This window comes from Camellia sinensis, chromosome 11 (genome assembly GCF_055761805.1).
Source record: "Camellia sinensis isolate YWXY chromosome 11, ASM5576180v1, whole genome shotgun sequence".
NCBI classification, from domain to species: domain Eukaryota; kingdom Viridiplantae; phylum Streptophyta; class Magnoliopsida; order Ericales; family Theaceae; genus Camellia; species Camellia sinensis.
The window spans coordinates 47,580,073-47,601,952 of NC_138971.1; the positions used below are offsets into that span (position 1 = coordinate 47,580,073).

The following is a 21,880-nucleotide window of genomic DNA, read 5'->3' on the forward strand; positions in this document are numbered from 1 at the left end:
AACTAAAAAAAAAATGACAAAATAATACATCTAGCTAGGGTGTACGATAGAATTCCCCAAAACGTTGAGTGAAAAAACAACACCAGTTTTCAGATGTCTCCCTTACCTCACTCTCCAGCTTAATAAATTAAAGGAATAACAATAACCATTCACTCTGCTTGTTCCTATTTTCATAATTCACTTTTTAAAAAATTTTATTTATTTTTTATTTTTCATATTTTTTTGAATTTTTTTTAATATGTCAAGTATTTTTTTTTTAATTTTTAAATACACTTAACATAAATAAATTTAAAAAGTATAATATTTTTGAAAAAAATGTTTAAAAATTTCACTAAACACCTAAAATTGAAAAAAAAAAATTGAAAATTTAATACATTTTTTTTTAAAAAAAATTTGTATTTATTAATTTTTTAAAATAATTTTTCACAAATATTTTACTATTTAGATATATATAAATAAAGTGAATCTAAAAAAATATAAAAAAATACTTTAAATTTTGAAAATATTTTCTAAAAATAAAAATATAAAAAATTAAAAAACTAAATTTGAAAAAATTAAATTCAAAAAATTGAAACTAACAGCAATGAATAAGAAAAATGCTTCATACCACTAATTTAGCACCACTAATGCACCACTAATGATGTGGTATCATGTGGATCCCACCATTGATGTGATAATTTGACTTTTTTTTTTTTTTTACATTATCACCATGTTTTTAAAGTTCCAAATTTAATGCTCTGAATCACCGCTCAATGAATAATAACAGCAGCAAAGCTCCTATCTTTTCTCAAGGAAACATTAGAGAGAGAAATGGCTGAGGCTGAAAGTGCAATCAGTTTTCTGATGGAGAACTTGGAGGAGTTAATGATCTCTAAAAGAGATATGATTTCAGAAGTAAAGGATCAAATTGAAAGGCTTTACAAAGATCTCCGATTCTTCCATGAAGTTCTGCTTGAGTTTTCTGAGCTTGACGAAGTGCAAAATCTGAAGGCAAGAATAGGAAATTTGGCGTACGATGCAGAATATACGGTTGACTTGTTTGTAGTTGATTCTATCTTGAGCAAGAAGAATATGATGATGATGCCAAAGAAGGATCGCTCCTTAAATCTTGACCATGTCAAAAAAGAGATTGCGGCCATCAAAACAGAGGTGAAGGAAATTTATGACAAAAATATTTATGAGAAAGGGAAGGGGAAGGGGAAGGGAAAGGGGATGGCGAACATACAAGTTGGAAGTTCAAGAGCAAACACAATCACTTGTACATGGGATGAAGAAATAATGGTGGGCTTTAAGGATGAAGCAATGAGCTTAAAAGAGCAACTTACCAGAGGACCAAATCAACTAGAGGTTATTTCGATTGTCGGCATGGCTGGACTAGGTAAGACCACTTTGGCCAAAAATTTGTATAATGATCCTCTAGTGGTATACCACTTCCATATTCGTGGGTGGATATTTGTTTCTCAAGAGTACCGAAAGAGGGATTTGTTACTTGGCCTTCTAAGTTTTATGCAGCATAAAAATGAGATTAATCAAATGAAAGATGATGATAAATTATGTGAGCAATAGTATAAAGGCTTAAAGGGAAGGAGATACTTCATTGTGATGGATGATATATGGAATGGTAAGGCTTGGGATGATTTGAAAATTTTATTTCCAAATGATAACAATGGAAGCAGAATTATGTTCACTAGCCGGCACAGAGAGGTTGCTTTGCATGCCAAATCTAGTATTCCTATTTCTCTACGCTTTTTAAGAGATGATGAAAGTTGGGATTTGTTCAGACAGAAAGTGTTTGGAAGAGGAGAGAGTTGCCCTCCAGAGTTCACCGAGATTGGAAAGCAAATAGTCAAAAGGTGTCAGGGTTTACCATTAGCCATTGTTGTGGTGGCTGGGATGCTAGTAAATGAAGGGAAGAGCCTAGAAGTTTGGAACCATGCAAAGGAAACCTTAAATTCACAGATGGATGTCGATCCACAACTATGGATGAAAACACTATCATTGGGATACAACCAGTTGCCTCATCACTTGAAACCATGTTTTCTATATTTCGGGACATTCCCAGAGGATTTTGACATTCCAGTGCGGAAGTTGATTTGGTTATGGATTGCTGAGGGATTTATCCGAAAGACTGCAGGAAAATGTTTGGAGGATGTAGCAGAGGAATACTTGATGGATTTAATTGATAGAAGTCTTGTATTAGTTTCAAGAAGAGGGTACAATGGTAAAATCAAAGCGTGTTCTATCCATGATTTGTTGCATGATTATTGCCTAAGAAAAGTTGACGAAGAGTATTTCCTCCAACGGATTTCGAATATCCAACATCTTCTCTCTTCATCAAAGATCTGTTTCGAGCGCATGCGTCGTATAGGCGTTGATACAGACAATTTGAAGGCTATGTCTGAAATCAATTCTTTTTCAGGCATCCGATCTTTGTTGAGCTTTAAAAGACACCACTATACAGAATGCCATCTTGAGTCCCTTCCTTTACGCTTTCAACTTCTTAGGGTGTTTGAAGATGTAATTCCCATCTCCATTTGCAGTCAATACCATTGGGTGAATGATCTAGTTCTCTTGAGGTACTTATCTCTTCATAATTTTCAGCCATACTCACTTTTTATCCCAATTTCAATATCCAACCTCTCGAATTTAGAAACGCTTATTCTTAGTTCAGAATCATCTATTACTCTACCACAGAGTATTAGGAAGATGGAAAAGTTGAGGCATCTCCATTTTGTTGGAGGGGGAAGGTATGTAATTGAAAGTCAAGATCCTTATGATTGCTATCCCTTCTCATTGGATAACCTACAAACTCTCTCCTTGGTAGATCCACAGTCTTGTGGTGATTTCTTGGGTGGGACTCGTAATCTCAAAAGGCTAGGATTTCAGGGACATGTAGAATGTGGAGGATGTTTGACATTTCCTCGTTTAGACTCTCTGAACAATCTCCGAGAGTTAAGATTTTAATACTATATGGTATTTAGATACTGGAATAAGGTCAAACAACCTTGGAGGAATTAAGTTCCCATCAAATCTTAATAAGCTGACTTTGAAGAAAACCTATCTAGGTTGGGATGAGATATCAACCCTCAGCAAGTTATTACCCAACCTAGAATGTCTAAAGTTATTAGAAAAGGCTTGCAATGGACAGAGTTGGGAAACGAGTAGGGATTTCTCTGGACTGAAGTTCTTGAAGCTTGCATCTCTTAACATTGTGTGGTGGAATGCTTCTAGTAATCACTTTCCTAGTCTTCTGCACTTAGTGATAAGTAAGTGTCATTGCCTTGCAAAAATCCCATCTGAAATAGGGTATATACCCACACTACAAGTGATTGAGGTCGATTTGTGCAACTCTTCCCTTGCCAATTCTGCTAGAGAAATTAAAGAAGAACAAGAAAGCTTGGGAAACAATTGGTTGCAGATTATTCAGTCCTACAACCAGTTTTAAAGTAAGTGCTTAACTTGATCAAATCATACTTCTTGTTTACATGTATTAGTTTTTTGTTTGTCCATTTCATTTTATGTTTATTATAGTTGTTATTGTTTTTTTTCCCCCTCCGTAAGCACTTGATCTAGCAAAAATAACATTGTTTCAATAATTCAAATTATTAAAAGCATCCAAGTGACGACCCCGAACATGCATATTATTTTGGGGTTATAGCTATTCTGGTTTTGACCCGACCCTTGTTATATTCCGGGTCGAGTTTCATGATTCTGTATTGTTGTTCTTGTCTCTTTTTCCTTATTCCTCATTGAAATTGAGTTTTGGAGTGTCTTGGTTGTGTTTGGAACATGTTAGTTGCTAGTTGGTTTAAATTGTTGTTGTCCAAATTTTGCCCTCTTCGTTCGAGCGAGGCTTCTTGCGCTCGAGCGAGCTTTGTGAGCTCCTAGTACTTTTGCAGGCCTACAAATATACTGAGAGGGTAGTATTCTTCGCTCGAGCAAGGACTCTTGCACTCGAGCGATGGTTTTCTATCTGTAAAACTTCTGGGAGTGTGTATTCTACGCTCGAGCGAGGTGACTTATTTGTGTCCGGTCGCTCAAGCGACAACTCTTGCGCTCGAGTGAGCTGCGCGTATATCAATTCACAGCAACACCATTTTACTTAACTTTTTCATACCTTTTGTTCCAAAAACCCTAGATCGGGACCTCCTCTCTCTAAAACTCTCTCCCTACATTTTTTACCTAGATCTAGTGGGTTCTCTACTCGTGTCCCTTTGTTAAAAAGTAGTACGTCTCAAGAACTACCTTTTGATCCGATTAAAGCTTGGTTTCGGCGTTCTTGAAGATCCTCCATCTTTTCCTTTGGTCTTCTAAGTTTGAGGTGGGATTTTCTATGCTTTCATTTGTATTTTAACTTAGTTATGAGTTGTTGTGTAACAATGGTGAAATTTGTGTGTACTATGAACAAACCTAGGGTTCGGATATTAAATCAAAAAGGGGGTTTCCAAATGAATGAGTCATGAATGGTTATGGGGTTGAATATTGCGACAAAATAGTTGATTTTTGGCATTTGGGTTGATACATGGGAATGAGGGAGTTTGCCCTAAAATGAGTCAAATATTTATTTCTTATAAATAAATCGAATTAGTATTGAAAATATGAAACTTAATAGATGTTGATATATATGATGAAGAAGAATATGTATTATCACTCACTTATGAAATTTTGAATAAACTATCTGTCTTGAGATTGAATATCTGTTTAGAAATATCTATATTGTACTATCGGTGGAAGATAGCTATGATTGTTGTAGAAATTGCATGATAATTAGGTGAATTGAAACTAATTTCTTGTTGGCTGTCATTGAATATGATGGTGTTTTAAATACATTGTATATGTATGATGTTTGGGAGGAGAAAGATGATGGACTCCATTGAATTAAGTTGGCATGTGTGTCCAGGGTGAAATCTCGAAACCGCACGTATACATGGGTGTTGATTCCTGCGAACGAAATTTCCGTAAAATGGCAACTTAAAGTATTTGCGTGATTGTTGTGTTGATTAGAGAACCACTGAGTTGTAGTCTCAGTTAGGCGTTTGGAAAGTAGTGAAATTGGCTCATGACTTGAGATGAAATGAAATGATTTGAATTGAATTGAAGAACAATGCATGGAAATATAAAATTTGTTACTTTACAATCTTGTGGAATATGAATGACTTGTCACAGGCATTGTGTATGCACGTTGTCCTTATACCTTTGTTAAGACTCATATATTGTGATAGATTATTTCTACTAGGTTTTAGCTCACCCTACTTGGGATAAAACCATTTTTCAGGTGTTGGTGACATGCCTCCGCCAAGGCAATAGCTTGAGGGGAATAGAGGCTGAAGGCTTCTCTTTTTGTATTGTGCTAATCGTTTTAAATTCTAGCCAAGGACTTTATATGTATTGGATTTGTATCCTTTTTGTTGTAACCAAGCACGACCTTGAAAAGATGTAAGCCATTAGGGCATGAGAATATCCGTTGACTTTTATTTCGTAATCACTTGTAACACATACTGTAGATTCAGGATGAGTCATTCCCTTAATTTAAATTGTATGAATTCTATTATCTTAAATTCATAGTCATAGGCCTTATCAATCTCGTTGTGTAATATTTTTTAAAAAATAAAAATGAAAGGCACCACTACATATAGCATGATGAGAGCAAAATTTCACCACACTAATTGGAATCTTTACTGAGAGGGAGATTTATGATCTGGTTTGGGCCGTGATAATGGCCAGATAGATTTGGGGCGGACGGATTTGGCCGAACAAGGTTAGGCCGCGGTAACACGGCCCCATCCTTAGAGGTTTTGCTCGGATAAGGGAAGGCATGGTTGGATCGGGCTGTTTGGCTTCACGATTTAGAAGCCGGTCAAGCGGGATGTCTAGCGCCAGGCGACGCGTGGTTGTTCCACGGTTCAAGAGTTAGCTCGGTAGGAAGGCCGATGGTAAACCAACATGAGCTGTCCCGAGCTTGGCAATGCCAGGATGCAACCGAGCTCGGTCGAAACGGAGCGCGGCGAACGGAGCGCTCTGGCCAACTGCACAACACGGTCGTTGACAGCCGAGATGCTGCAGCCCGACTGCCGAGCTCCCAGTAGAGTGGGCTGGCAGTCGGGTTAGGTGATGTTCAGCAAGATTTGTGCTGACAGATGGGATAACAGTACCACGTGTCAAGAGATCACTGTGAGTAGATTTGCGGCGCAGAAGGTATATAAGCATGTCTGCGCCCCCCATGCTTGGCAGATGACACAATTTGGTAAGAAAAACACTAAGCACAACTCAGTCCTCTCTCTCTCTCTCTATCCCTGTGTGTGTGTCTAACTTGATCGTCGGAGGGGTTTTCCGGCCACACACCACCGGGTAGCTCTCTGCCGTTGTGCTCGCAGGTCGATCGGACAGGCAGGAGCTTGGAAGAAATGAGTGTGAGTCTGCCTGAATATTTGCTCCCCGCACAATTGGCACCGTCTGTAGGAAGCTTTGAAAGAAAAAACCTTGTCTTCTAAGCTCATCTGATCGCCGTCCATGGCGAACAACGACGAGATTCTATTGTCTGCCATCGACGGAGTGACCCTGCAGTCAGGCAGACGGAGAGAAGAGCATCCCACCATCGTTCCTCCACTGGCGGACCTGGAGACTTCTCCAGGAGGACATTTAAGAGATGCGCGGGTGTAGACACCCCATTTTTGACCGTCCTCAAGACTTGGACGTCACCATTGGAACACTTGGTGATTACCCTTGTTTGTGTTCGTTTGGAGTTCCCGGAGGTCTCGGCTACGCGCCTTGCCTCAGGATCTCCGAACTCGACTGTTTGGTGTCTGGTTTTGCACCAAACACTTGTGTTTTGCCTTGGAGGGGCAGGGAATGCCTTGTGAGGCATCCCCACACATCACCGGCCATGGCCAGAGGCCACCGGCTAGTGTTTTGCTGCCATCGGCAATCTATATTGCCAGCCGGCATTCTTTGTTGCCGGTCGGCACTCCCTTTTGCCAAAATGGCATTTTTGGGCAGCCGACTACTGTTCATCTGCTTTTGCAGATATTTTAATATAGTTGTCTTGCATTTGGCTCCCCTTCATACTCGTGTATGGAGGGATCTCTCTCTTAAGAAGCTTGTCTTGTAAGCTTTACAAGACAAAAAGCTCTATAAGAGGAGCCCTTCTCTCCCTTGCTTAGGGTTAGACACTTTAGAGATTTTAGACAGCCATATTAGGGTTTTGAGTTCTAGGGTTAGGATTGATACACATTCTATCTCTATACCTCTCTCTTTTTACCTTTGTGTGTGTTTAAGTGTGTTTGTGTCTTACTATTGCACACAAACACATAGTGTTTCACCTTCACTTAGCTACTAAGGTTCTAAGAGGTTGTTTTTGAGGTTTTGGAGCTGGTTTCAACCTAAAAGAGGCTGCTGGTCCACCATTGTTGAAGGGGTCTTCAAGGATAAGAAACTAGTCCCTTTATTTCCTATTTTTGCATTGTATTTTTACCTATCTTAAAATTGTTTTTGAGCTTGGTGTATAATATAAAAAAGTTCTGTTTTTAGGCCCTCTAAATAGTTTGTTTAGAGTGTTTTGTGGTTTGGAGGTGTTTGACCCCTCTTAGGCCTTGAGAGGCCCCATTTTGTGCTATTTTGAGTGAGCTCCGAGACCTTGATGTTTGGGCCTCCTCACCACTGAAATCTTGAGGGATTTCAGAGGTGAGGATGGTGCCTTGAGGTCCCAAGAAGGAGAGGGCCACCCCCTCTCCTTATTGTCCTTGAAATGGACCATTTTTTGCCTCTTGAGGGAGCATCTAGCTAAGCTTCATGTTGACCATGCCTTGGCTATTTTTTGTGCCTATTATATCATAATATGCCTCTGTTTATTATTGGTTTTGGTACACCATGCATTCTTAGCATACCTACCTTGTAATGCCATGTTTAGGCCTTAACATGCCTTAGGTTGTAAACCTTTGTTCAAACTTGTTTTAGGTCTAGTTTTGTGAAGCTTCTATGCTTATTTTACCATGCTGGAGGTCTGTCCATAGTTGTTTGGGTCGGCCATGACATGCATTGTATAGCCCCTTTGCATTTTTGGCTTGTCGGCCTTAAGTGTGTGAATGTATAGCATGCATCATTGCCTTAATTTAGTGGGTTGGGACCATTTGTCATGTAATTTCAGTCCCTTTGACATGCTTGTATGCTTGCCTTGGACACCTCTTTAATGCTTTGAAAGCTTGTGTAGCATGTTCCATGTTTTGGCCATTGTATATGCCTTTGAATTTGAGCCACTTAGATGCCATCTAGGGGGTCCCCTTTGCATAGTCTAGGTCTGCCTTGAACCTATTTTAAGTCCTCTTAGACTTGTGAGGCTTGGTTGACTTGGTCATGGTTCAAGCCCCTTTGACTTGCTTCAAGTACTTGGGCCATTTATTGCATGCTTAGTATATTTTGTTTGCTTGGTTTGGCACCATCCTTACATGATTTTCAATGCTTACCTTGCATGCCATATGTCCATGATTACCCTCTTTCAAATGTGTTTGAGAGTTGTCCCATTTGTGCCAAGTGTTGGCCCCTTTAACATGTGCATGTGTGTATGTGTTTAGTCCTTTATTTTGGTCACTTTGGCCACTGTTTTGGGCCTTATTAGAGTTGCCCAAATCATGTTTAAGTCCATTATTTGTTTTCTCGCATGCTTACCTTGTATGTTTGTTTGCATGCTTGCATGTGCATCTTGCATTTCCACGTTGCATCCTTAGCTTGTATGCCTAGGTTGCATTACATTTGGCATGCATGCCTTACTCCTTGATCTAGTGATAGGAATTGGACTTTGGTTTGATTGGTTTGCATTGCATTTGACATCAAAACGTGCACACTTGGTCTTTTGGGCCATCACGCATGGAAATGCGCGATTGATGGTCCGAGAACCAAGGAGCATGTCCCTTTGAGTCACTAACATGATAAGGGACATGATTGGTGCATATATGCCTTGAATTGCATTGCTATGCTCTGCCTTGCCCTCTGTTGCTGTCAATTGCAGATTCTGCAAGAGCTTTCTGCCGACCGGCAGTGCTAAGTGCCGACCGGCAATCCTATCTCTGCCGATAGCTTCACCAATGGCCGGTGATCACATACCACTGCCGGTGAGCATTCTACCCAGCCGATGGCATTCTCCAGTATCCAGAAAAGCAATCCTGAGGTTTTGGCAGCCTCCAGAGGAGTAAAGAAAGGAAAACAGAGGCAGCCTATGCATGGCGATGCACTTCCGATCAAGACCCGAGCACACATTGCATTGGGTTCTTTTCCCGAGGTAGTTTACTGTTTTTCTTAGCTTAGATAGTTTGTTAATTAATTAGGTAATTTGTAATATTTAATTAGCTCGTAGGTTAATTATTTGTATTATTCTTTTGGTCCCTCCGAGCGAGGACGAATCTGTAATAAGTGTGGGTGAGTGTGTGAATGTCTTCCAACCCCCACTTCTTTCTTCCCTTTTATTTACCTGCTTATGATGGTAGATTAGGGCATGTTTAAATTAGCATACCTTATGCTATGCATGCGTGCACCCATACATTTGTCTTGCATGCACCGGGCTCGGTACATCATGCTAACTACATTTGTACTTCAATTCCAAATTGAATACGTGCATCAATTGATTACATTTCACATGTCATCCTTAGATTGGCCGAGCCTATTCTAGTAACATTTTGTATGCGATGCATTAGGCACTTAACATGGACTTGGATCATGCACTGATCACTAACATGTTCTTGTTTCGGCACGGAGTACGATGTAAGTATTTATGCTTTAGCATATCGCATGCGTGTGAGTGCTATCATAACAGCATGCTTACCATGTGGCTAGATGCTTATGTGATAAACTGTTTGAATGCCTGTGGGTGAAGGTTGGGTTGCTCGAGTTGGAATAACTCGTTGAAATCCGTATTTTAGCCTACTTGCGAGTAGCAAATTCCAAAACATTCTCCAAAACAAACGGATATGCAATGTTTCTTTCCAAATTAGGCAATCTAGTCTATACTTGTTTGCTGTGCGCATAACATAGTAATTCTAGGCTAACAAATGGAATAAGAACACATAATGTTTTCAAAAACGGATATCACGGTTAGTAGAGGCCGATCTTCGGATCGAGCGAGAGGGGGTGCTCATAGCTGACCTTCCCCAATCGTACCCTAGCTCCCGAGCCGAGACAACTCCGGTGATGACGGACATGTGGCCTTCGGCACCGAGTCAGGGTTTCCTAAATTCCCCCATAAAAAATATTTAGGTGGCGACTCTGTATCTGGCAAAGCAGTCCATGTTTGGCACTTCTTTTCAAAAATCTGTTTCTCAAAACGATTTGCCAGATTTGGACTCTTTGGTTCAAGATTAAGAACCGTGACACAAATCGAGTCCGAGCTGTAGTGACCCCAAATGAACAGAATGGGACTCACCCTCCCGGGGCGTTCGGGGACGATCTCACTATTAGAGGAGGAATTCCTTGTATTTTATTAACAAATGGGGACAGTAGTTGGTTAGATGCAATGTTCCCATTAATGAGAGAATGGTTTGATGTTAATGTAACCATTGTTATGATTAATGAAAAATTTTATTAATTTTATTCACTAGCCGGGGGGGGCGCTATATATAATATTACTAGCGCCCCCCTGTTGAAATTGTACCCGATAGGCAATTTCATCCGTCGATGGACGTACGGACGGTGACGTGTAAGGTGGAGATTAAAACCGTAATCACACCAAATAGTAGTCACTATTTGGTGTGAGTGGTGTGAGTAGACGTGGCCGGATCCTGTCCACCCACGTGTCACGATCGTAGTGGTTTTGCTTGGAGATAAAGCAAAGGTGCACAGAATTCCGCTTGACTGAACAGTAATGGAGAAAGTGGTTCAGTCATTCATGAACGCAGAGGTCGTCTGAGTTTGTCAGAGATTGATGTACACAGAGGTGGTGATGAATCTAGTGATGTTGATCCTGGTCCATCGATTTCAGAGGTTGGTGAACGCAAAGAGGAAGTTGATCGTAGATGATCAGTTGTTATGGATGCAGCAGAATTTTCTAATGTTTTACGAAATGTAATCATCAGTGTAAAAAATAGTGATGTGACTCAAGATGTAATAATGGATGATAAGGGAAATGTAGTAAGTAAATAAAACTTTGAGCGGTTTCATAAATAAAATTAATAAAATTTTTCATTAATCATAACAGTGGTTACATTAACATCAAACCATTCTCTCATTAATGGGGACATTGCATCTAACCAACTACTGTCCCCATTTGTTAATAAAATACAAGGAATTCCTCCTCTAATAGTGAGATCTGGTTGGAACTTAACAAATACATGGAAATCTCTCTGGCAGCCTACTAAATTCTTCATTAATTCGGTAGGGACTGTTGAGTATTTGATGTCGTCTATGACGTTGTAGACGGCGTCTTGGTCGTAGTCCTTGAAGCTTATTCTGTCAGAGAAGTAATTGTGTCGTCCGAGGCTTCTGGCCCAGGCGGTTTTGCCTGTTCTTGAGGGTCCTTCGAGGTAGAGAGAGATTGGGCGGATGGGCCTCCGCTTTGGTTCCTGTTATCAGAGGAGGAGGAGAGTTCTTCGTCAGTATATAAGTTGTTTATATTATTTTTGTGTATCCCTAATCTAAGGAAATCGTCTTCCCTCCAAACGGAGAGATAGCAATTTTGACATAACTCGTACTGAACGCAATTTCGACTTACAAACAAAATATTATTTTCTGCCCATTTTTTTACTTCTTCATTTAAAAAAGGAAATGAATTAAAAGGGCTAGTATATGGGGGCCTCTCTTTTTTGTAATGATCCCTGGAAAATGTTTTTAATTGGGGGTATTTTGTGACGTAATCGGTGGGACATCTTTCTTTGCAGAGAGCAAAGAATTGTTCCTCCGTTTCTGCTTCGCCAAGTATTCCCTTCCAGAGTTCGTCTCTGTTTTTCGAAGGACTTCTCCCCTTAGATGAAAATTCTCCCCATTCAACGAACTCGCCCCCTTTCTGTATATACTGTCGACTTGTTGTTGGCGAGTGGAGTTTTTCTATATTTGGATGGTAGATCCTCCCATTGGTTCCACTAAGATCGAAAAATCTCGGGTTGGAGGTTTGGATCTTCTTCGTGCATTGGACCATGGCATGAAGGTGTGGGTTTCCATCATCATGGAGCTCCTTTGCGACAAGTATGTAGTATGGCTGACAGGCTAGTTGGAGGAGAGACTGGAGGAGTTCTAAGAGTTGTTCTTTTGGGCATGGGCATTGTGGGTAGGTGAGGAAGACATTCTTGGCATAAAAACGGAAAGAGGCTTGGCGAGGCATTATTTAGCTTATTTAGTGATTAACACTTAACTTACACCGGTGCGAATGTTGTTAGTCGAGGCTTTATATAAAGGGAGGTCACACCAGCCGGGGGGGGGCTATATATAATATTACTAGCGGCCCCCTGTTGAAATTGTACCCGATCGGCAATTTCATCCGTCGATGGACATACGGACGGTGACGTGTAAGGTGGAGATTAAATCCGTACTCACACCAAATAGTAGTCACTATTTGGTGTGAGTGGTGTGAGTAGACGTGGCCGGATCCTGTCCACCCACGTGTCACGATCGTAGTGGTTTTGCTTGGAGATAAAGCAAAGGTGCACAGAATTCCGCGTGACTGAACAGTAATGGGGAAAGTGGTTCAGTCATTCATGAACGCAGAGGTCGTCTGAGTTTGTCAGAGATTGATGTACGCAGAGGTGGTGATGAATCTAGTGATGTTGATCCTGGTCCGTCGATTTCAGAGGTTGGTGAACGCAAAGAGGAAGTTGATCGTAGAGGATCAGTTGTTATGGATGCAGCAGAATTTTCTAATGTTTTACGAAATGTAATCATCAGTGTAAAAAATAGTGATGTGACTCAAGATGTAATAATGGATGATAAGGGAAATGTAGTAAGTAAATAAAACTTTGAGCGGTTTCATAAATAAAATTAATAAAATTTTTCATTAATCATAACAGTGGTTACATTAACATCAAACCATTCTCTCATTAATTGGGACATTGCATCTAACCAACTACTGTCCCCATTTGTTAATAAAATACAAGGAATTCCTCCTCTAATAGTGAGATCTGGTTGGAACTTAACAAATACATGGAAATCTCTCTGGCAACCTACTAAATTCTTCATTAATTCGGTAGGGACTGTCGAGTATTTGATGTCGTCTATGACGTTGTAGACGGCGTCTTGGTCGTAGTCCTTGAAGCTTATTCTGCCGGAGAAGTAATTGTGTCGTCCGAGGCTTCTGGCCCAGGCGGTTTTGCCTGTTCTTGAGGGTCCTTCGAGGTAGAGAGAGATTGGGCGGATGGGCCTCCGCTCTGGTTCCTATTATCAGAGGAGGAGGAGAGTTCTTCGTCAGTATATAAATTGTTTATATTATTTTTGTGTATCCCAAATCTAAGGAAATCGTCTTCCCTCCAAACGGAGAGACAGCAATTTTGACATAACTCGTACTGAACGCAATTTCGACTTACAAACAAAATATTATTTTCTGCCCATTTTTTTACTTCTTCATTTAAAAAAGAAATGAATTAAAAGGGCTAGTATATGGGGGCTTCTCTCTTTTGTAATGATCCCTGGAAAATGTTTTTTATTGGGGGTATTTTGTGACGTAATCGGTGGGACATCTTTCTTTGCAGAGAGCAAAGAATTGTTCCTCCGTTTCTACTTCGCCAAGTATTCCCTTCCAGAGTTCGTCTCTTTTTTTCGAAGGACTTCTCCACTTAGATGAAAATTCTCCCCATTCGACAAACTCGCCCCCTTTCTGTATATACTGTCGACTTGCTGTTGGCGAGTGGAGTTTTTCTATATTTGGATGGTAGATCCTCCCATTGGTTCCACTGAGATCGAAAAATCTCGGGTTGGAGGTTTGGATCTTCTTCGTGCATTGGACCATGGCATGAAGGTGTGGGTTTCCATCTTCATGGAGCTCCCTTGCGACAAGTATGTAGTATGGCTGACAGGCTAGTTGGAGGAGAGACTGGAGGAGTTCTAAGAGTTTTCTTTTGGGCATGGGCGTTGTGGGTAGGTGAGGAAGACATTCTTGGCATAAAAACGGAAAGAGGCTTGGCGAGGCATTATTTAGCTTATTTAGTGATTAACACTTAACTTACACCGGTGTGAATGTTGTTAGTCGAGGCTTTATATAGAGGGAGGTCACACCAGCCGGGAGGGGGGGCGCTATATATAATATTACTAGCGCCCCCCTGTTGAAATTGTACCTGATAGGCAATTTCAACCGTCGATGGACGTACGGATGGTGACGTGTAAGGTGGAGATTAAATCCGTACTCACACCAAATAGTAATTACTATTTGGTGTGAGTGGTGTGAGTAGACGTGGCCGGATCCTGTCCACCCACGTGTCACGATCGTGGTGCTATTTAGTGATTGACACTTAACTTACACCGGTGTGAATGTTGTTAGTCGAGGCTTTATATAGAGGGAGGTCACACCAGCCGGGGGGGGGGGCGCTATATATAATATTACTAGCGCCCCCCCTGTTGAAATTGTACCCGATAGGCAATTTCATCCGTCGATGGACGTACGGACGGTGACGTGTAAGGTGGAGATTAAAACCGTACCCACACCAAATAGTAATCACTATTTGGTGTGAGTGGTGTGAGTAGACGTGGCCGGATCCTGTCCACCCACGTGTCACGATCGTAGTGGTTTTGCTTGGAGATAAAGCAAAGGTGCACAGAATTCCGCGTGAATGAACAGTAATGGGCGAGAATTCAAATTTTAAATTCCGAATCTCCGTATTTACAGCTGTCTATATATCTGGGTCCAGCCTCAGATATTTGTCGGTGGAGAGAGATATGCGAGATATGCTTTTGCAGTTGGAGAGTTATTACACTGAGGTGATTTTCTGGTACCTTGTTTCGTCCCTCCTTTTCTTTCTGCCATTTTTGTCGATTTATTTGGTATACAATGTTGTACTCCTTAGAAGAGTATCCCGAGAATTACGGGCAGTTCACTCAAATGTGTGTAGATCGCTTTTTGACATGGCAACTAGGACTGTGGGAAGAGAGCCGACGGAGAGCTCCGGTGAAGTTTGTTCCGGTGTACGAAGATCAGAGGGCAAAAATATCAAAGCTAAGGTGTCTGAACAGAAGGGTTAGCAGAGGTAACAGATCTTGTAAAAGTGTTCGTATAAAAGATTTGGAGTTATTTATAAAAAATGGAAGGAATAGGAAGCAGCCATTACCGGACCCCCCTTGCGTACCGGAGGTCAAGGACACCGGCAGCCAGTGGATATAGGCGTAGTTACCGTAGTCGTGCACCTTTTAAGACCCAGTATGTTCGCAGACGGTACGTTCAGAATATTCCCCGATTTATTAAGAAGACTAAGAGGGGAGTAAGGAAATTACAGCTATACGATGAACAATTAAGGGACGTTAAGTTTGATAATAAAGGCGTGGCGAGATTACTTAATGGTATTGAGTTGGGTAATAAGAGATCTGACCGTCAATCAGACAAGATCGTGGTTAAGGGTATCAAATTCATTGGTAATGTTCAATTGGGACAGGATGCTAAGGACGAAGCTGTGGTCCACCACGTGTTGTTTTTTGTCATCAGTGATAATAGTCCGTCAGACTCCGTCCCTACACCTGACAAGATATTTATTGGAGTTGGTGAGGGTAATCCTGAGACCTGGATTGTTGATCCTGACCAGTCTGACCGTTTTCGGATGCTAAAGAAAATGAGATTCAAGCTCGTTGGTGGCAAGGACAAAGAGTACGTTCGTCACGGGATAGAAGTTGTAGACCAGTTCTTCCCAGTTGATGTTTGGACGGCCTACAAAGATACACTGTTGGGAAATGTTGGAAGCATTCAAAAGGTGCCATATATTTAGTGGCTGCTACTGTTAGTGGAAAGGAATGCAAAATTACTTTAAGGAGTCAAATGTACTTTAAAACTGTTTAGAATTGTAATTTGATGTATTTTTATTTTTAATGTTCAGGTTAATGGAGGTGGACGATATAAAAACTGGGGTTGTTGAAGGTGTTTCGGCAAGTGATTTCAGTCCTTGAAGCTTATTCTGCCGGAGAAGTAATTGTGTCGTCCGAGGCTTCTGGCCCAGGCGGTTTTGCCTGTTCTTGAGGGTCCTTCGAGGTAGAGAGAGATTGGGCAGATGGACCTCTGCTCTGGTTCCTGTTATCAGAGGAGGAGGAGAGTTCTTCGTCAGTATATAAATTGTTTATATTATTTTTGTGTATCCCTAATCTAAGGAAATCGTCTTCCCTCCAAACGGAGAGACAACAATTTTGACATAACTCGTACTGAACGCAATTTCGACTTACAAACAAAATATTATTTTCTGCCCATTTTTTTACTTCTTCATTTAAAAAAGGAAATGAATTAAAAGGGCTAGTATATGGGGGCCTCTCTCTTTTGTAATGATCCCTGGAAAATGTTTTTAATTGGGGGTATTTTGTGACGTAATCGGTGGGACATCTTTCTTTGCAGAGAGCAAAGAATTGTTCCTCCGTTTCTGCTTCGCCAAGTATTCCCTTCCAGAGTTCGTCTCTGTTTTTCGAAGGACTTCTCCCCTTAGATGAAAATTCTCCCCATTCGACGAACTCGTCCCCTTTCTGTATATACTGTCGACTTGCTGTTGGCGAGTGGAGTTTTTCTATATTTGGATGGTAGATCCTCCCATTGGTTCCACTGAGATCGAAAAATCTCGGGTTGGAGGTTTGGATCTTCTTCGTGCATTGGACCATGGCATGAAGGTGTGGGTTTCCATCTTCATGGAGCTCCCTTGCGACAAGTATGTAGTATGGCTGACAGGCTAGTTGGAGGAGAGACTGGAGGAGTTCTAAGAGTTGTTCTTTTGGGCATGGGTATTGTGGGTAGGTGAGGAGACATTCTTGGCATAAAAACGGAAAGAGGCTTGGCGAGGCATTATTTAGCTTATTTAGTGATTAACACTTAACTTACACCGGTGTGAATGTTGTAAGTCGAGGCTTTATATAGAGGGAGGTCACACCAGCCGGGGGGGGCGCTATATATAATATTACTAGCGCCCCCCCTGTTGAAATTGTACCCGATAGGCAATTTCATCCGTCGATGGACGTACGGACGGTGACGTGTAAGGTGGAGATTAAAACCGTACTCACACCAAATAGTAATCACTATTTGGTGTGAGTGGTGTGAGTAGACGTGGCCGGATCCTGTCCACCCACGTGTCACGATCGTGGTGGTTTTGCTTGGAGATAAAGCAAAGGTGCACAGAATTCCGCGTGAATGAACAGTAATGGACGGGAATTCAAATTTTAAATTCCGAATCTCCGTATTTACAACTGTCTGTATATCTGGGTCCAACCTCAGATATTTGTCGGTGGAGAGAGATATGCGAGATATGCTTTTGCAGTTGGAGAGTTATTACACTGAGGTGATTTTCTGGTACCTTGTTTCGTCCCTCCTTTTCTTTCTGCCATTTTTGTCGATTTATTTGGTATACAATGTTGTACTCCTTAGAAGAGTATCCCGAGAATTACGGGCAGTTCACTCAAATGTGTGTAGATCGCTTTTTGACGTGGCAACTAGGACTGTGGGAAGAGAGCCGACGGAGAGCTCCGGTGAAGGTTGTTCTGGTGTACGAAGATCAGAGGGCAAAAATATCAAAGCTAAGGTGTCTGAACAGAAGGGTTAGCAGAGGTAACAGATCCTGTAAAAGTGTTCGTATAAAAGATTTGGAGTTATTTATAAAAAATTGAAGGAATAGGAAGCAGCCATTACCGGACCCCCCTTGCGTACCGGAGGTCAAGGACACCGGCGGCCAGTGGATATAGGCGTAGTTACCGTAGTCGTGCACCTTTTAAGACCCAATATGTTCGCAGACGGTACGTTCAGAATATTCCCCGATTTATTAAGAAGACTAAGAGGGGAGTAAGGAAATTACAGCTATACGATGAACAATTAAGGGACGTTAAGTTTGATAATAAAGGCGTGGCGAGATTACTTAATGGTATTGAGTTGGATAATAAGAGATCTGACCGTCAATCAGACAAGATCGTGGTTAAGGGTATCAAATTCATTGGCAATGTTCAATTGGGACAGGATGCTAAGGACGAAGCTGTGGTCCACCACGTGTTGTTTTTTGTCATCAGTGATAATAGTCCGTCAGACTCCGTCCCTACACCTGACAAGATATTTATTGGAGTTGACGAGGGTAATCCTGAGACCTGGATTGTTGATCCTGACCAGTTTGACCGTTTTTGGATGCTAAAGAAAATGAGATTCAAGCTCGTTGGTGGCAAGGACAAAGAATACGTTCGTCACGTGATAGAAGTTGTAGACCGGTTCTTCCCAATTGATGTTTGGACGGACTACAAAGATACGCTGTTGGGAAATGTTGGAAGCATTCAAAAGGGTGCCATATATTTAGTGGCTGCTACTGTTAGTGGAAAGGAATGCAAAATTACTTTAAGGAGTCAAATGTACTTTAAAACTGTTTAGAATTGTAATTTGATGTATTTTTATTTTTAATGTTCAGGTTAATGGAGGTGGATGATATAAAAACTGGGGTTGTTGAAGGTGTTTCGGCAAGTGATTTCAGTTGTATTGAACTTGCGTTGCCTAATTTATTTGCTCAATTGAGGTTAAGATACAAACAAAAAAGTATTAAAGTTGATAAAATATTGATAAAATATTCCCCCCTTTGCGCACCCAATGCTAGTGGGTTGGTCAGAGTAAATGTTTATGATCGGAGGTTAGACGGTAATGACAGTTTACAGGCATGGTTTATTTTCCCAGTAGATTGTCAATGTGAGTTAGTCTATTATGGGAATGGTTATTGTTCAATTAATGACAAACAGTTGCCATGGATGGTGAAGTATCGACTTGAAAATTCCAATATTAAAAGGGGGGTTACGTATTGTAAAATGAAGGGGCATCTGAAGTATTCTACAAGTGACATGCCAGAAGATTCGCAAATGAGGGCCCCCTCTATTGTTGTGTTATCTAAAAAATAATATTTAGTGGCTACTACTGTTAGTGGAAAGGAATGCAAAATTACTTTAAGGAGTCAAATGTACTTTAAAACTGTTTAGAATTGTATTTTATTAACAAATGGGGACAATAGTTGGTTAGATGCAATGTCCCCATTAATGAGAGAATGGTTTGATGTTAATGTAACCACTGTTATGATTAATGAAAAATTTTATTAATTTTATTTATGAAACCGCTCAAAGTTTTATTTACTTACTACATTTCCCTTATCATCCACTATTACATCTTGAGTCACATCACTATTTTTTACACTGATGATTACATTTCGTAAAACATTAGAAAATTCTGCTGCATCCATAACAACTGATCCTCTACGATCAACTTCCTCTTTGCGTTCACCAACCTCTGAAATCGACGGACCAAGATCAACATCACTAGATTCATCACCACCTCTGCGTACATCAATCTCTGACAAACTCAGACGACCTCTGCGTTCATGAATGACTGAACCACTTTTCCCAAAACCTCCTAACAACAAATCTCTTCACCTCTCCGGTAAACCAACAGACTTAGTCCGTGTCAGAATCGGAATGGACTTCGTTGGAGGACAATGCCAGACATCAACATTATCATTAGTATATTTTTTAGATAACACAACAATAGAGGGGGCCCTCATTTGCGAATCTTCTGGCATGTCACTTGTAGAATACTTCAGATACCCCTTCATTTTACAATACGTAACCCCCCTTTTAATATTGGAATTTTCAAGTCGATACTTCACCATCCATGGCACCTGTTTGTCGTTAATTGAACAATAACCATTCCCATAATAGACTAACTCGCATTGACAATCCACTGGGAAAATAAACCATGCCTGCAAACTGTCATTACCGTCTAACCTCCGATCATAAACATTTACTCTGACTAACCCACTAGCATTGGGTGCGCAAAGGGGGGAATATTTTATCAATATTTTATCAACCTTAATACTTTTTTGTTTGTATCTTAACCTCAATTGAGAAAATAAATTAGGCAACGCAAGTTCAATACAACTGAAATCACTTGCCGAAACACCTTCAACAACCCCAGTTTTTATATCGTCCACCTCCATTAACCTGAACATTAACAATAAAAATACATCAAATTACAATTCTAAACAGTTTTAAAGTACAATTGACTCCTTAAAGTAATTTTGCATTCCTTTCCACTAACAGTAGCAGCCACCAACTATATGGCACCCTTTTGAATGCTTCCAACATTTCCCAACAGCGTATCTTTGTAGTCCGTCCAAACATCAACTGGGAAGAACCGGTCTACAACTTCTATCCCGTGACGAACGTACTCTTTGTCCTTGCCACCAACGAGCTTGAATCTCATTTTCTTTAGCATCCGAAAACGGTCAGACTGGTCAGGATCAACAATCCAGATCTCAGGATTACCCTCGCCAACTCTAATAAATATCTTGTCAGGTGTAGGGACGGAGTCTGACGGACTATTATCACTGATGACAAAAAACAACACGTGGTGGACCACAGCTTCGTCCTTAGCATCCTGTCCCAATTGAACATTACCAATGAATTTGATACCCTTAACCACGATCTTGTCTGATTGACGGTCAGATCTCTTATTACCCAACTCAATACCATTAAGTAATCTCGCCACGCCTTTATTATCAAACTTAACGTCCCTTAATTGTTCATCGTATAGCTGTAATTTCCTTACTCCCCTCTTAGTCTTCTTAATAAATCGGGGAATATTCTGAACGTACCGTCTGCGAACATACTGGGTCTTAAAAGGTGCACGACTACGGTAACTACGCCTATATCCACTGGCCGCCGGTGTCCTTGACCTCCGGTACGCAAGGGGGGTCCGATAATGGCTGCTTCCTATTCCTTCCATTTTTTATAAATAAGTCCAAATCTTTTATACGAACACTTTTACAGGATCTGTTACCTTTGCTAACCCTTCTGTTCAGACACCTTAGCTTTGATATTTTTGCCCTCTGATTTTCGTACACCGGAACAAACTTCACCGGAGCTCTCCGCCGGCTCTCTTCCCACAGTCCTAGTTACCATGTCAAAAAGCGATCTACACACATTTGAATGAACTGTCCGTAATTCTCGGGATACTCTTCTAAGGAGTACAACATTGTATACCAAATAAATCGACAAAAATGGCAGAAAGAAAAGGAGGGACGAAACAAGGTACTAGAAAATCAGCTCGGTGTAATAACTCTCCAACTGCAAAAGCATATCTCGCATATCTCTCTCCACCGACAAATATCTGAGGCTGGACCCAGATATATAGACAGCTGTAAATACGGAGATTCGGAATTTAAAATTTGAATTCCCGCCCATTACTGTTCATTCACGCGGAATTCTGTGCACCTTTGCTTTATCTCCAAGCAAAACCACCACGATCGTGACACGTGGGTGGACAGGATCCGGCCACGTCTACTCACACCACTCACACCAAATAGTAATTACTATTTGGTGTGAGTACGGTTTTAATCTCCACCTTACACGTCACCATCCGTACGTCCATCGACGATTGAAATTGCCTATCGGGTACAATTTCAACAGGGGGGGCGCTAGTAATATTATATATAGCGCCCTCCCCTCCCGCTGGTGTGACCTCCCTCTATATAAAGCCTCGACTAACAACATTCACACCGGTGTAAGTTAAGTGTTAATCACTAAATAAGCTAAATAATGCCTCGCTAAGCCTCTTTCCGTTTTTATGCCAAGAATGTCTTCCTCACCTACCCACAATGCCCATGCCCAAAAGAACAACTCTTAGAACTCCTCCAGTCTCTCCTCCAACTAGCCTGTCAGCCATACTACATACTTGTCGCAAGGGAGCTCCATGAAGATGGAAACCCACACCTTCATGCCATGGTCCAAT

The 21,880-nt window shown here is 41.0% G+C and overlaps 1 protein-coding gene across 1 annotated transcript; it reads left to right on the forward strand.

The window, feature by feature from the left end:
• The first annotated feature begins 1,602 nt into the window (after positions 1 to 1,602).
• LOC114312617 (putative late blight resistance protein homolog R1B-16) lies at positions 1,603 to 3,445 on the forward strand. Its single transcript, XM_082895003.1, has 2 exons — positions 1,603 to 2,860; positions 2,982 to 3,445. The coding sequence occupies exons 1-2, from the start codon at positions 1,603 to 1,605 to the stop codon at positions 3,443 to 3,445; spliced, it is 1,722 nt and encodes a 573-aa protein (XP_082751129.1).
• The last annotated feature ends 18,435 nt before the right edge of the window (positions 3,446 to 21,880 follow it).